At 38.2% G+C, this 14,191-nt stretch overlaps 2 protein-coding genes and 1 long non-coding RNA gene across 4 annotated transcripts; all 3 read right to left on the reverse strand.

The window, feature by feature from the left end:
* Window positions 1-104: 104 nt before the first annotated feature.
* On the reverse strand, window positions 105-6,967 carry uevld (UEV and lactate/malate dehyrogenase domains). Its single transcript, XM_027173289.2, has 12 exons — window positions 6,776-6,967; window positions 6,549-6,633; window positions 5,993-6,058; window positions 5,739-5,902; window positions 4,847-4,988; window positions 4,227-4,318; window positions 3,997-4,102; window positions 2,908-3,078; window positions 2,046-2,219; window positions 1,811-1,892; window positions 1,441-1,564; window positions 105-936 (listed from the first exon to the last, which is right to left on the reverse strand). Exons 1-12 carry the CDS (start codon window positions 6,815-6,817, stop codon window positions 772-774), a joined length of 1,413 nt encoding a protein of 470 aa, XP_027029090.1. The 5' UTR covers window positions 6,818-6,967; the 3' UTR covers window positions 105-771.
* Window positions 6,968-8,165: 1,198 nt separating this feature from the next.
* On the reverse strand, window positions 8,166-12,875 carry spty2d1 (SPT2 chromatin protein domain containing 1). Of its 2 annotated transcripts, none has more exons than XM_027173286.2 (6): window positions 12,351-12,875; window positions 11,993-12,107; window positions 10,514-11,899; window positions 9,173-9,329; window positions 8,979-9,056; window positions 8,166-8,657 (listed from the first exon to the last, which is right to left on the reverse strand). In XM_027173286.2, exons 1-6 carry the CDS (start codon window positions 12,408-12,410, stop codon window positions 8,558-8,560), a joined length of 1,896 nt encoding a protein of 631 aa, XP_027029087.1. In that variant the 5' UTR covers window positions 12,411-12,875; the 3' UTR covers window positions 8,166-8,557. The 2 variants fall into 2 exon arrangements, with proteins under 2 accessions (XP_027029087.1, XP_027029088.1); XM_027173287.2 differs by having other exon boundaries at window positions 8,166-8,845.
* Window positions 12,876-13,108: 233 nt separating this feature from the next.
* On the reverse strand, window positions 13,109-14,172 carry LOC125145697. The gene is made up of 3 exons (XR_007144146.1): window positions 13,964-14,172; window positions 13,799-13,847; window positions 13,109-13,139 (listed from the first exon to the last, which is right to left on the reverse strand). It is a non-coding gene; the product is annotated as an uncharacterized LOC125145697 (long non-coding RNA).
* Between the last annotated feature and the right edge of the window lie 19 nt (window positions 14,173-14,191).

The raw sequence follows: 14,191 nt of genomic DNA on the forward strand, positions 1-14,191 counted from the left end.
TGCTGTGTGATTTCTTTCTAAAGCACAATAACAGGCTGATACAACACATTACATCAACACACATGGAAACACTTCAACTCTTAGTAAAGTACAACACAGTGCAGTCTTAGTTCAAGTTTGTAATATTTACTCTACACCTGCTCACTTTATATACAAGTAGTGTAACAGATTGTTTTTAGGCAAAGCGTTAAGTAAACTACATTATACATCTAGTTGGTGAAAAAAAGAAACATAGAAAAAGGCATTTCATTGGTTCAGATTGCTTTGGTATAATTCAAATCACAGTAATGTGGGTCAGAATATTGTTCTTTGTTACCTTCATTTTCTTACATAATCAGTTCCATAAATAATCAGCAGGATTGCATAAAATCAACCAAGGCATTGCAAAGTACAGTAACGAATGTTTCGAGAAATCTTAAGTGTTCTTGTGATCGTTGCTTAAAAATCCTCCTCAAACGAATATGATATAATAATAAATTGTACAAGTACCTGGCATGAACAAACTGAGTAACAGATTCCAGAAAAGACAACGGAAAAGAGCTCAATTCTATTCGTTTTGTTTAGATTGTGTGTGTGTGTGAGCTAGAGCGAGAACAGGGCGTCTCCGTCTCAGCACCCGTCTTCCCGAGTCTTCCTGAATTTGAAAGGCACCATGCAGTGTGAGAAAGTGTAGGTGTAGATCTGCATGAGGTTTGTTTTGATTTGCTGTTACTGTTACTATGCTGCTGATGGCGTTGTAAGTCTTTGCTGGGATCTGAGAGGATTTTAGAGCTAAATCCTCAGCTGCGTGATGAGGTTGTTCAGAGACGAGACACTCTCTTTCAGCTTGGCATCATCTTCTGTACTGAGGGTGACACCTGCCAGACGGGTGGATCCGTTAGTTCCTAACACACAGGGCAAGCTGAGGAACACCTCCGAGCCGATACCTCCCCATCCCTGAAGAGAGAACAAAAAACACAAACATTTTGTCAGCAATAAAAAAGTATGTGCTGGTCTTCCATGTAGTTATTGTTTACAGCAGGCATTGTTTTTCTGTGGCTAATATAGTGAACAGGAGGCGACCTGGGCTTTATCTGGCCTGTATTACAAGGGTCCTGCAGCATATATCCACACATACACAAGCTATGGTATAAAATGACATGATATAAAGTCTTGCTAAATACCAGACATAAAACCCTTTGCTTTATTTCTGCTTAGCAAAGCTACAACTATGTCCTCTGGTTTGCCATAGAAAAGTATAATGCTAACATAAACATGTGGCTCATTAACCCTTTTAAATGCTAATTAACACTGATAATGTAAATGAACAGTTGTACTCGAGAGGTTCTTGACATATTTTTAGGGATCATATTGCTTTAATACTCAACATGTGCTTAACGGTAAAATTAGTAATATTCTTGAAGAAAGGTGATCGTTCAGACAGACAGGAGTGTGACTAACCTGAGCCAGAGTAGTGATGGAGTGTGTTTTATGCTGGTCTGTAAGAATGGAGTGCGTGATGTCAGCAATGGACAGCCCCACTGACCAAGACCTCTGACCTTTCCCCTTCAATATCTCAAACGCTCTGCATGGTGTCAATTATACACATACAAAATAAATAAATAAAATCAGGCTTGTACTAATGTCATTAATTCTACAGCAAAAGCTTGTGGCTTGGTCATTAGGGATACACTTAAAATTTACATACAAATGTATATCCTGAATGTATAGATTTCTGTAAAGCTGCTTCGTGAGAATGTCCATTATTAAAAGTCCTATACAAATAGTTTTGTAATTGGACTGAATGTTTCTCAAAAGCCCACACATTTACCTGTCTATCAGTGGTCTTGTGGACTTAGACGCTGGGACCAACACTTGGTGTTTGTCCCCACTTACATTAGCCCAGACAGCAGCTAAAAGTGAATGACAGGATCATTAGCATTGACAGCAATCACAAAGAGCCAAACAAAGGCAGTGTGACACTACATTCTTCATCCACGCCACCATTTACAAGCACAGGCATCATTACTAACAAGAGGAATCATCGGTAATGAACATGAGCTCACCCTTGTTGCCAGTCTGCTCTCCTATGACCCAGGCTTTTTTGTTTGTGCTGTTGGCTAGGATTGCAACGTTGAGGATGTAAGAGAGCCTCTCAGACTCCAGGTTACAGCCTACACCGATCACATGCGTAGGTGGCAGACGACTCTGTCTCCATGCCACATGGGTCATAATTTCCACTAAGATCAAAAACAGTTCCAGATCAGAAAAACACACACGTACACAACTCAAAAGATGTATAGTATTATTAAAGCAAACGCATTTCTTAAAAGGTGTTTTCGTGGACTGCATGTGACACAAAAAAAAAGAGATTTTGACCCATGTTGAATCTTCCTGAAAAAACATATTGTATCATATCTATATATACATTAAGTCATGTTAATGTATTTAATTTGGTGACTTTTTAACTTTGCCTTGGCTGTCTACTTGTTCTGAGACTCCCTGAGCAGCAGCCCAACTGAACTTCAGAGCTGATTGAGATGCACTGTGACACACGATCAGGCAGGCAGACAGGCAGACAGGCAGGCAGACAGGCAGACTACATGTCATTAATGTTCATTTCTAGATGGATTCCAAGCCAGCATCATTGCCCATTTCTCACCCACCAGATGTTCCGCAGTCATCAGTTCTTACTCATCGCACTGCTACTTCACTGAAATAGTTACATATGTCAGGGTGAATCACATGCCCATGAGCTGCAGATTTTAAGATATGCCTCTGAGCCAAACACTAATCACAAAGTAACCAGGTGTTCTGCACAACAACACCTGTATCAGTCTAACAGTCTAGCAAAGGCCAAAGAGTTAAGATTCTGGATGAGTGTACATTGAAAACAGTTAGGATTGTGCTCAGCAGTAGCACACTGACCGGGCTGAGAGGCGATGAGCAGCACTGCATTGGGACTGAGGCGAGTAAGACTCGAGATGATCTTCCCGTAGAGATCCACGTTAGTCTGAACCACGCTCACAAATGACTGCTCATTATTCCAAGCGTTTGCAGTAACCACCACCACCTTAGAACCGGCCGAGGCTGACAGATCTGAAAGGAAACACACACACACATTCAGTGTGGAGCCTCAGTGAGTTAGAGGCCAGTTACAGAATCCTGCAAAGGCTGATTTATATGAGTTATGTGAATGATGATGGTTTCTGAGAGGATTATAGCTCATGATAATAATAATAATAATAATAATAATAATAATAATAATAATAATAATAATAATAGTTAGTAGTAGTAGTAGTAGTAGTAGTAGTAGTAATGTTATTATTATATAAAATTAATAATAACATTGTATTAGATTACAATAAATATAGCTTATAAAATGTATTCCACTGATTATTTAAAATGTCAAAATAAAATTCTTGCTCAAAATAAAGTCAGAATTAATGTTATGGTCTTCTGAGTAGAAGGTGGAGGGCAGTTATCTGCAGGTCCTGTTAGAGAGGAACTTTGAGACAGAATTGTTAGCACCTGCATTAGAGATGGCAGAAAGCACTGATGGACTGTTCTCTATATACAAATGTAATATATGTAATATACGAATAGGAATTCCTTTAGCTCCACTGATAGTACCGGGGAAATACAGGTGAGGCATAAAGCCACATAAAAAAAAGTTATACATTTTATAAACAGAGTGCTAGCATAGCATAGGATGTAGGTGTAGCCCTTGTTCATTAGGACTGATAACCAAAAGAGTCTCTTCTATAGAAAGAGCAAACTGCTTGTACTGACACTTGGTTCCCAAATCCACGGTTGGAAACACAGCGCTAATGGAGGCTGAGAGGTCATGAGTTCATGCTGTATCATGGCTCATCATGATGAGCTCTGACCTCACCTCAGCTTCCTTACAACTTATGTTCTTTTTAAAACAGCACAATCACCACAAGCAAAGAAATGAACAGTTCCATCCATGGGTGTCATTTTAGGCACTGAATGAGAACGTGAACGAACACACACCTTTCGAGACTTCCACTTTCGGCAGGCTGAATAGCTCCAAGTCCATGGTGCCTCCTTTCGTTGAACTCTCTGGTATGTCAATTAAAACCAGTTTGTCCACAAAACCCTTTATAAGTAGAGAAAAAGATTTAAAAAAAAAACAAGTATATACATTGAATGTAGTTTAAGGCTGAGAAGAGGAAACTGGAGATTATCAGATGATACTTAATTGAAAAACTGGAGCCATTTACTTTTGCCATTATACTCAACACAGCAGCCATGCCCAAGTCTCCTCCTCCAATCACAGAGATTTTATTTATACTCTGCTCTGGCTGACTTCCACCTATAAAGACAGATGATTGAGTTTTATCAATTAAACTTTTATTTTTAAAAACTTTTTTTTAAAAATCAGGCTTGAATGTAGTTAGGTAGTTTCACAAAACAAGTAATAAGTAAAGGAAAAATAGACGATAGAAAATCTCAAGTGTTGACTATTTTTCTAAAGCAGCACATCTATAATTGTTGCATTCCTCTTGTATCAGTGATTTACCAACAGCGAAAATTTGGATCTATAGATCCATTTATATGATGTATACGAGAGCTTAACCTCTGACTGTATTAAAGCAAAGACACTGGAGACTCTTTGCCAAAACACATTAACATCTCCTCATGGAAAACTTCAACATCTTATAGAAATGAATTAAACCATTAAATCAATGTATTAAAACAGCATATTTACATACAGCTTCGAGTTCAGCTACATCTGATCAGAATCGATAATTCAAGAATTCAACAGGGCTGTGCTACAACAAAGGGTCACACTAGAAGTCTTTACATTGAGTATTAGAAAGCAAAATAAAATAAAAAGCACCTTCAGTAATGTTTAGATGTGAAACCATTGCAAGCAGCTCATTTGGGTCTTTTTCATTTCCTGTAGACTTTGTGGCCAGAGGAGGATCCTCTTCAAACTTAGCAATCATCTCCTCCAGCAGCACTATTACAGATGACTTGGGCTGAAGTGTTATACAGAGATGTTAATGGTAAATGCACTGAACTGAAGGAAATTAACCTCAGAGTTAAACATGTACATGAAAGGCATTTTAAATCTGTTTCCTACTGAGCAATTCTTAATTAAAACAACATACAAAACTATCTGATGAGACATTCTTGTACTGTAAAGTATTCATAAATGAACTTTATTAGATACATTTATATAGCCAAAAGTACGTGGACACCTGACCGTCACACCCATCCGTGCTTCTTCCCCAAACTGTTGTCACAAATTGTGAAGCACAGAATTGTCTAGAATGTCTCTGTTTGCTGTAGCATTACAGTTTGTCTTCACTGCAACCAAGCAGCCCAAACCTGTTCCTGCATGACGACGCACAAAGCGAGGACCATGAAGACATCAACCCTACTGACCTATTGGAAAACTGACTTTGCCTCAGGTCTCCTCACACACCATCGATGCCTGAACTCACTAAACATCTTGTAACGTAATGAACACAAATCCCGACAGCCACACCTGAAAATCTAGTGTAAAGCTTTCCCAAAAGATTGCAGTATATTATAACAGCTAAAAGTATTAAACCTGTAATGGGTCTTTCAACAAGCACGTTTGTGATTAAACGGCATGTTTAATGTTTAGCTGAAAGCTTTTTTAGTGGGAATCTGGAACTAATATAGTCATTTGTGACTGTGTTCAGAAGCCCCTGATTTAACTGCACATTCTCATGTACACAATCCTCTGTTAAGTGCCCTACATGATCCCAGTTGTGCAGTGCAGGGAGGTAGATCCGGCCCTTGGCATCCACATGTTTGCCCTCTCTGATCACCATGTTGGCTGTGGGGCGAAGAAGGCAGATAGGTGGTGTGAAGGGGAACGAATCCAACAGCCACAACTGAATAGGCAAGTTGTAAGAATGTCCTGAGGAAAATATCAGAAATGAATGCAAATCCTGCACCTTTACTAGAGCCAATTGAAATACATGATGGATTAAATGGTGTAGTTTCTCACCTTGGTATTTGACAGGGATGTTTCCCAATAACTTCAGCAGTTCCTTCTGAGAACTGTCAGTAAATGCTTTAAAGTAATTGTAAAAGGAGAGTAGTTTAAAAAAAATATTACTGTACAAAATAAGTAGGGAAAGAACCATGTAGAAATAAAAGGTGATGTTTAACCCTTGTATGATGTGGGACCCATATTCATAAACATCAATAGTTTTGAAAAACTTTGCTTCCTTGTAAATTTGTTGATTTTTTTCCACTCATAACTTGATTAAATTTGTTTGTTTGTTTTTTTACTACATTTTATTAAACAACAACAAAAAAACGAGTAGCACTTTAATTAAAAAATGTGATGTAATAAAAGGTAAAGGGCAAATATTAACCATATATGCTGTTAATATTGCTTGTAATTGGGATGAAGTAAACATCTGTAGAGTATTTTTACATAAAACTTTTGATTGTGTTGAACACTGGCTGAGTAACAAAAAATACCAACACCATACAAGGGTTAAGTCAGATTCAGAGCTTTGTGTTAAAGGTAAATAAGATGGAAATGAATCACTTACTGTAAGTTCCTGTCACTGTTTTCATGTCTGGGTATTTCACTTGGATTTTCTGTAATTCCTCAATGGCAACATCGTGAAATTTGTACTGTTAAAAATAAAGACTTAAAGTCAGAGATTTTACAAACATGCAGTTTATGTCACTCACCTGTCAGGTCTGACCAGTTACTGTTAGTCACCTGATTACACACTAAACCCCACATAGTCCTAGTTTTCTACCTGAAACTCACCTTAAAGAGAATCTTTTTAACAGACTCCTGATTTAGATCCATCGTTCCTTAAAAAAAACTTCACTAAAACCGAGAGCTGTGAGATTATTTACAAGCTGCTGCTTTCTTTGGGCAAACACACAAGAAGTAAACAGAAACTTCCGCATAGACACAGAGTGACACAGTGCACAAGTACGGCAAGCCGAAGGGACCAAGAGGTTAAAGAGCACTTCTCTATGCATGACAAGTGATCATGGGATAGGTGACCAATCAGGGACAGGTACTCGTTAATAATTAATAACATTTTTAAAATAAATATTTTCTCTTACATTCTGAAACTTTATCAGGTATCTAATATAATCTAATCTGATCTAATCTAATCTGATCTAAACCCAGATTGTATTTACTCTAATCATCACCACCTACTACTCAGGTTCTGGAAAATCACCTGTACTGCACATTTTAAGGGTTTCTTTGATTCCAAATCACGTGCAGAACAAAGAGTACTCAAGAAAAAAACATACTGACCTTTTAAATCTAGTTACTGGCTGTAAACTTCCTGTTGGTAACCCAGTCATCAATATACACTATATGGCTAAAAGCATGTGGTTACCTGACAACCACACAAAATGGTTCCAAAGTCTGTAAACATACACACATTTGTATAGGATGTCTCCGTACGCTGTAGTATTACAACGTGCCTTCATTGGAACTAAAGCACCCAAGCTGCACCTAAGCTGTGATGTCCACATTTTTGTAACGTAAACCTGACCATCACTGTCCACTATTAGAGACAGATTCTAAAAAACTAACAGCTTATTTGATACAAGTTATTGCTTTAGCTTGTGAGTAGTTTATTAGTGTTTAAAGTGAGGATAAACTACACTAGGATATGATTTTGTGAAGCCCTTCTTGATGTTATTCTGGATGAAAGCGTCTGCTAAATTCGGTGAATGTAAATGTCTTTAACACAGACTGGGAATATCACAGGCTATAATTATTCAACTAATGATCCTGCCCAAAATAAGAAACAAGCACACACACCAAAACCAGCAGATTTTGTAAATGTCAAAGCAGGATGTAAAAAAATAAAAATAATAAATAAAAGCCTAATAAGTCTAGAACTTCACAAAAAAAATTATTTAGGTTATCATGAAATATTAAACACGTACAGATTTGAACATACTTTCACAAATATGCCTTCCTCCTAATCAAGGCCATTAACCCTCAACTGATCAGTTGTATAAAGTGAAATAAAAATGGAAGTCACTCTGATAAGGGTGTCTGCTAAATGGCATAAATGAAATGTATTGTAAATGTACTTTATTGCTGAGAACAAGTGGTGACCTAATGTATGATCTGATGTACAAGTATGGAAAAAAGTAATGTAAATAAATCATCACAGCACAACTTGATCTGTCAAATTGCTTTAACAAGAAAAATACATTGCAAAATATTCCAGAATGTATTCTTTCATCATTAAATACTGTTAATAAAATAAGACTCACAATCTTGAAATCCTGAACAAATACCAAACATATGTTGATTCTGCACTTACATAATTGTAATTTCATGAGATTTATATATAAAAAAAAAATGGCATTAGTGATACATCATATATTACTTTCTCTAAAGCTCAGCTATTAAAGTTGGGCTTTCGGTAGTGCAAAACTGATCCCCTATTTTGGTAATTTGAAATAAATAATGTGTTATTAGTTGAAGAATGGCACAGGGAAGTGTTGAGCCTGATCCATGTAACTGACTTTACTCCACGCAAGTCAATCAAACAAAGAAACTTCAACATCAAGTCTTTTTGCGCTTTGCTTTCATTGCTTGCTTTCTTTTCATCTCCTCCTCCTCCATACGTATTTCTTCTTCATCTTCTTTAATTCCCAAGCGCAAACTGAAGCAAAGACAAAACAAAGACGCATTAAGGTACACAGTAGATTCATCCAGATGAGCAAAGGGTTCATTACGTTTATCTGTCCCTTAATAATTCACGATATTTTTTTCCTCTTCCCCCCTTTGCTTTTCATTTCTTCCAACTCGCGGCGCTCTTCCTCCTGATCCTCGAGCACAGCCATTCGGAGACTACCAGCACAAGGCACCAGGAAGAACACACGAGAGGAACAAAAGTATGAAGCAGGATTGTGAGAAAAATATATACCTTGGCTTTATAGCTAATTTAAAGAAAATGGAAATGAGTGTAGCATTGTTTGTTTACCTCCGCGCTTCTTCTTTCTGTTGTTCTTTCCAACTGCTCTCCATAAACTTCAATGCATAGTCGCTCTCATCTTTGTATCTAATAACACAAGGGCAATAATGATTTCTTATGCATACAAAATATTATGCATTCACACCGTGATATGAACAGCGCTAAAAACATCCTTGCATCATCCTTGCTTTTGGAGAACTTACTTTTTCCGATCATAGCCAAAGATTTCCCGAATATGTTTTGAAATTTCATCCTGGTCTCCTCCTTCATCATCAATGAAGTCGTCCATCTCGGAGTCGTACTCCTCTTCATCCTCATACTTGCGTTTGTAGCTGGATGTTATGGGTGGTAACGTTGGTCCTTCATGCGGGGAAGAATAGTAGGTGGGGGAAAAAATTTATAGAGAGAGGAAATCACATTTCAAAATTCACAAAATAAACATGGATGTTTTCCTGAGAAAGACTATAGGTAAGTTAGACAATTGTAACTTGATGCTTTCCCGCTATACTGCTGTTTGTTTTAAGTACAGAGCTTGTTACAGAAAAGAGAAAGAAAATTAAATGCTCGTGTTTCCAGGCTAACACAAGCTACACTGGGTTTTTGTTAAGTTTCATCTTAACTATGAGAGCTTTCATACTGGCAGTTTATTCTGAAACAGAGCACAGTTCACATGAAACATTGCTAAGCTGTCTTGAGGACCAGAAAGCACAGCAAGGTACCAAACTCATGACTTCCTGTAGGAGATGATCTGAGTTCAGTTACACTGAAACTGTGCTGTGTTTCCTGTAAATGTAAATACACCTTATAAAAGTAGTGATGTGTTTTAGCCAATGACAACATTAGTTTTCTAAGTGTAATACAGCAAACATGCCCAGTGTGAAAAGCACCCATAAACTAATGATTTCATGATTTTTAAACAGAACTTAGTTCTGGGATATCTGGCTGATCTCCTGATACAACACTACCCAAGCACTTTCCCCCAGGTGCACCAGTTAAACCTGAGAAACGGTTGCTGCTCAGTCTTACCCCTAAACACGCTTCTCTGCCTTCTAGAGAATATTAGGAATGACAGATTGAGATCAGGTTGCAGATCAAATCATTATACTACTAGTAGTGATACAACAAGCCTCCTGGTGGTCCAGAGGCAGGATCCTGCACTCTCATTCCAACAGCAATGAGAAGAGCTAACTTTCAGTGCAGTTCCTAAGCCCACATCAAATGGGAGGATTGCATCAGGAACTCAACCGGTGTAAAAGCCATGCCAATTCAAATAAGCAGACCATGATCCACTGTGGTGACCCCAAACATGGCGCAACAGAAAGAACGACAATGACAATTACTAGGAATAAAACACAGATGATACCGTCAATTAATATATCGTTATGTGGTATTTATCAAAAGTAAGTTTTAAAGGTAGCTGCCACTCTGCAGAAAATTACTGAGCGCTCAGAGTTGCAAGATTATTCTGGCAATTATTTCTTTACAAATACCCCGACAATAATCATCCCAAATAATAAAGGGCGAGTTAATGAATTTCTTCTTACCAGCTGATCTAACCAAAACTCTATGACCTGTTGGTGCTATGATTGTTCGGGTCCCCTGAGGAACTGGAGGCATGGCAGCCGTTCCTTGTTTAGGTGTGAAGTTCTTAGATGAAATAGTCTCTGCCACAACAGTACATGGAGGTCTTCCAGGTCCTGGTCCCATAGAATTTAACGGTCGACAAGATCTGCTTTGTCCGTTTACAGAGGGTTTTGCCCCTCCGGGAACAGGACGGCCCTGCACGCTGCTGCCAGGTCTTGGCTGATGAGAGGTTTCTGGTTGTTTTGAAGGGCCAGCAGGTGCAGATTTCATAGGTCTGTTGATACCTGGTCGAGGAGGAGGATTGCCTCCAGTTCGTGGCACCTCCATCTTTCCTGGCTTTTGAGGAGGTCCTTTATAATTCATCATACCCTGAATAGGTCTGGTGTGCCCAGATCCTTTGACCCCTTGCCCAGGACCTGATGGTCTAGACAAGTTTGAAGCAGCATCTGCTCGGCTCCCAGAACTATTCGTTTTTACTAGCGGTTGTCCTGGATAGCCTTTCTTAGAGTTAAGGTCACTTGAGGTTGTTGGCTTTTCACCAGACTGGGGCCTGGGCCCTGTTTGCTTGACTGACGCTGAAGTTCCCTTCGTGGCAGCTTTACCACTTAAGGCACCTGAGGAGCTAGAGCTGGGTTTGGATCCATGAGATGATTTGGCAGAACTGTGCGATCGCTCAGTGTGTGTGTGCAGCTTTGGCATTTTGCTAAGTCCACTGGATGATTTCTCACTTGATGATCTGTGTGATATTCCTTCGCGGTCAACCATATTTTTCTTGTGAGAAATCATGCTGGATTTACTATCTTTGTGCCCTGAAATTTTATCTGGCTTAATGTCTCTCCCTTTATCTTGTTTCTTTGCTTTGCGCTCAAGTTCTAACTCCCTAATTTCCTCTGCTGTGCGAAGCCTCTCTTCATTTTTCTTTGTTGGTTTCAACTCGACAGGTTCAAACTGTTTTTTCTCAGCAAGCTTTAAGAGGTCTGCAAAATTCATGAGTGGTGGAGTAGCCTTGGGTGGTAAGTTCGTTTTTTTCTGAATGTTGCTCGTTCTGGTTGACCCATTACTGCGTTCCTGGGGCCTTAATGCAGGCATGGATTCTGGTTCAGATTCAGAGGCAGTGCTGGCATATTCACAATTGTCCTCATCGTAGTAATCATCATCTCTGCCTGATTCGTTTTCAAACATGTCAGACTTACTCTGCCTTTTCTTGGGCTTATCTACAATAGGTACGCCATTGTACCCGTGGTAATTGTCCTTGGTGCGCGACGCCATGGCACGTGCCTTTCGGTCCGATTTTAATTCTACTCTCTTAGCCATGAGTACTTCCTTCTGCTTCTTATGTTCCAGAGCTAAGGGCAATAATGCAAAAGCATCAGATACTTGTACACAACATTAAAACCACATCACACAAGTTTCATATCAAATCAATTTTATCAGCGTACCTTTCTTTTTCTGATCTTTCTCCTGCTTCTTTAAAAATGCTTGTACTGCAGCAGAATTCACACCTTTCACCTTTGGGTCTTTTTTTGGAGGGCCAGGTTTCAAGCTGTACCTCTTCTGTAAATTAAACAGGGACACAAGAAATTTAATATACAACCAGGAGTGTCAAACAAACACCTACACAACATTTACATAGAACAAAACAACACAACACATGATGGGAACCATTTAAAACCACGAGTTATTTGGATCTCTCGTGTACAGGGAACAGGATCCATAATTGTGTTGTTAACACTAGTGCCTGGTGTATTTTAGTAGCAGTTTCAGTTAGCAAACAGATGTTAATGACTAGTATCTCACCGGTAAGCTGCTCAGGCCTTGTTTCTGGGAGGCGATGGAGAGCACGCTGTCGAAATCCATGTTGCCAGCTGGCGAGTTTGTTAGCAACTGGTTGTAAAATTTCGATGTAGCTGCTGCTAGCTTACTAGCTAATAAATACACAGCTCTTTACCACTTTCTAAGTTTATAACCAGATAAGTTCATCTTCCTAAACCGAGCTGACGCGACAGTTTTGTCTTTTACTTACACACGAAGGGGATTTGTTCTCTCATCGAGACGCATAAAGCTACCGAGCCATAATTATAGCTAACTACAATTAGCCTCGTAGCCAAGAAACGAGCTAAACACGCTGGCGAGTCTGTAAAGTTAATTTCCCGACGCTTTTTCTTGAATGTATAAATGGATGAATATAGTGCCGATTTCCAGATTCCTTCTAAAACAGGAAAACAAAAGATAGCAACTGCAACGTATTGATAAGACTCGTCGCCTCTGACGCTAAGTAGTGGCTACGTCAGAATAAGCAACAGCACGTCATATCCGGGCATGCTGCAAAAAAACGCTGATGTTTCAGATCCTTCTTCAGTTGGAAAAAAAAACGTTCGGGGTGCCAGGTCCGTGATTTTCATGATTTTATGTCCGTTATTTATTACACGTTTTTTTACACTCGATAATATGTAAAAGGTGGTAAACTTTGGTGTTGGTTTGACAAAGACAAGTCATTTTTGTTATAATAATAATAATAATAATAATAATAATAATATAGATAAGATAAGATATACCTTCATATTATACCACAATGGGGCAATTTCTCTGTTACAGCAGCAAAGAGAAAGAAATGCAAATATATAAAAGAATAGAGACATAATATAATATACAGTATATACACAACACAATGTATAAATACAGAGAAGAAACATATTAATATTAATAATAATAATAATAATAATAATAATAATAATAATAATAATAATAATAATAATAATAATAATATCATCATCACATATTTATAATCCTAATTAATCCTAATCCTTGATATCATGTTCAACATTACCTTATATAGTAAAATATTACTTTAAGACATTGTTTAATACACAATATTTATCACAGTCTTTATTGTTTCCAATTCACATTATTTCCAATTCAAATTTGAGTATTTATGTGCAATAAATGAATGGGGAATAGAGTGATTGTTTTTTTTTTTAAGATATAATAGTAACAATACAGTAAATAATTACATACAACACTTCACATAAAACAACCATGACATAAAACACTAATAACCACAGTACTTGAATAATGACATTAACCTGTTTTATTTTTGTTATAGATGTGATATTGTCATATCATCCAGCTTGTATCGTGTTTTTTTTGTCTCAGCTGTCTAGTCAATCTGACTTGTAAACAATGTGTAATAATCAGAAAACAATGGATAAATAAACTATAGTTTCATACAGTGGTTCAATACAAACCTTGATTTAACGCAAAACTCAAGCAGCTTTGCCAGGCCAAAGAGGACGCCTACAGAAGTTGGGACAAAGGCCAAATACACACTAAATAGGGAAGTAAGAGTGGTAAAGCAAAACTACTCTGAAAAGCTGAAAAAATAGATTTCAAGTAATGACAGATTATTGCACCTCTAAACACCCCTCTGTCAAGCTCCTGAAATTTGCAGATGACCCTACAGTCATCGGTCTCATCCAGGACAGAGATGAGTCTGCATAGAGCCAAGAGGTTGAGCAGCTGGCCATCTGGTGCAGTCACCACAACCTGGATCTGAACATACTCAAAGCTGTGGAGATGATAGTAGACTTCAGGAGAACACACATGTGTGTATGTGTGTATGTATGTACCAAGAGCACCTT

The sequence above is a fragment of the Tachysurus fulvidraco genome, chromosome 10, assembly GCF_022655615.1.
Source record: "Tachysurus fulvidraco isolate hzauxx_2018 chromosome 10, HZAU_PFXX_2.0, whole genome shotgun sequence".
In the NCBI taxonomy this organism is placed as follows: domain Eukaryota; kingdom Metazoa; phylum Chordata; class Actinopteri; order Siluriformes; family Bagridae; genus Tachysurus; species Tachysurus fulvidraco.

Excerpts from the sequence above, each read along its gene's own strand:
- uevld (XM_027173289.2), bottom strand. The coding sequence starts at position 6,817 with ATGGATCTAAATCAGGAGTCTGTTAAAAAGATTCTCTTTAAG. Across the intron at positions 1,893-2,045 it reads AGAGCAGACTGGCAACAAGG|CTGCTGTCTGGGCTAATGTA; the intron begins GTGAGCTCATGT and ends ATTCACTTTTAG. Across the intron at positions 937-1,440 it reads CCATCACTACTCTGGCTCAG|GGATGGGGAGGTATCGGCTC; the intron begins GTTAGTCACACT and ends TTCTCTCTTCAG.
- spty2d1 (XM_027173286.2), bottom strand. The coding sequence starts at position 12,410 with ATGGATTTCGACAGCGTGCTCTCCATCGCCTCCCAGAAACAAGGCCTG. Across the intron at positions 11,900-11,992 it reads GAAAGATCAGAAAAAGAAAG|CTCTGGAACATAAGAAGCAG; the intron begins GTACGCTGATAA and ends TATTGCCCTTAG. Across the intron at positions 8,658-8,978 it reads CAGAAAGAAGAAGCGCGGAG|TTTGCGCTTGGGAATTAAAG; the intron begins GTAAACAAACAA and ends TCTTTGCTTCAG.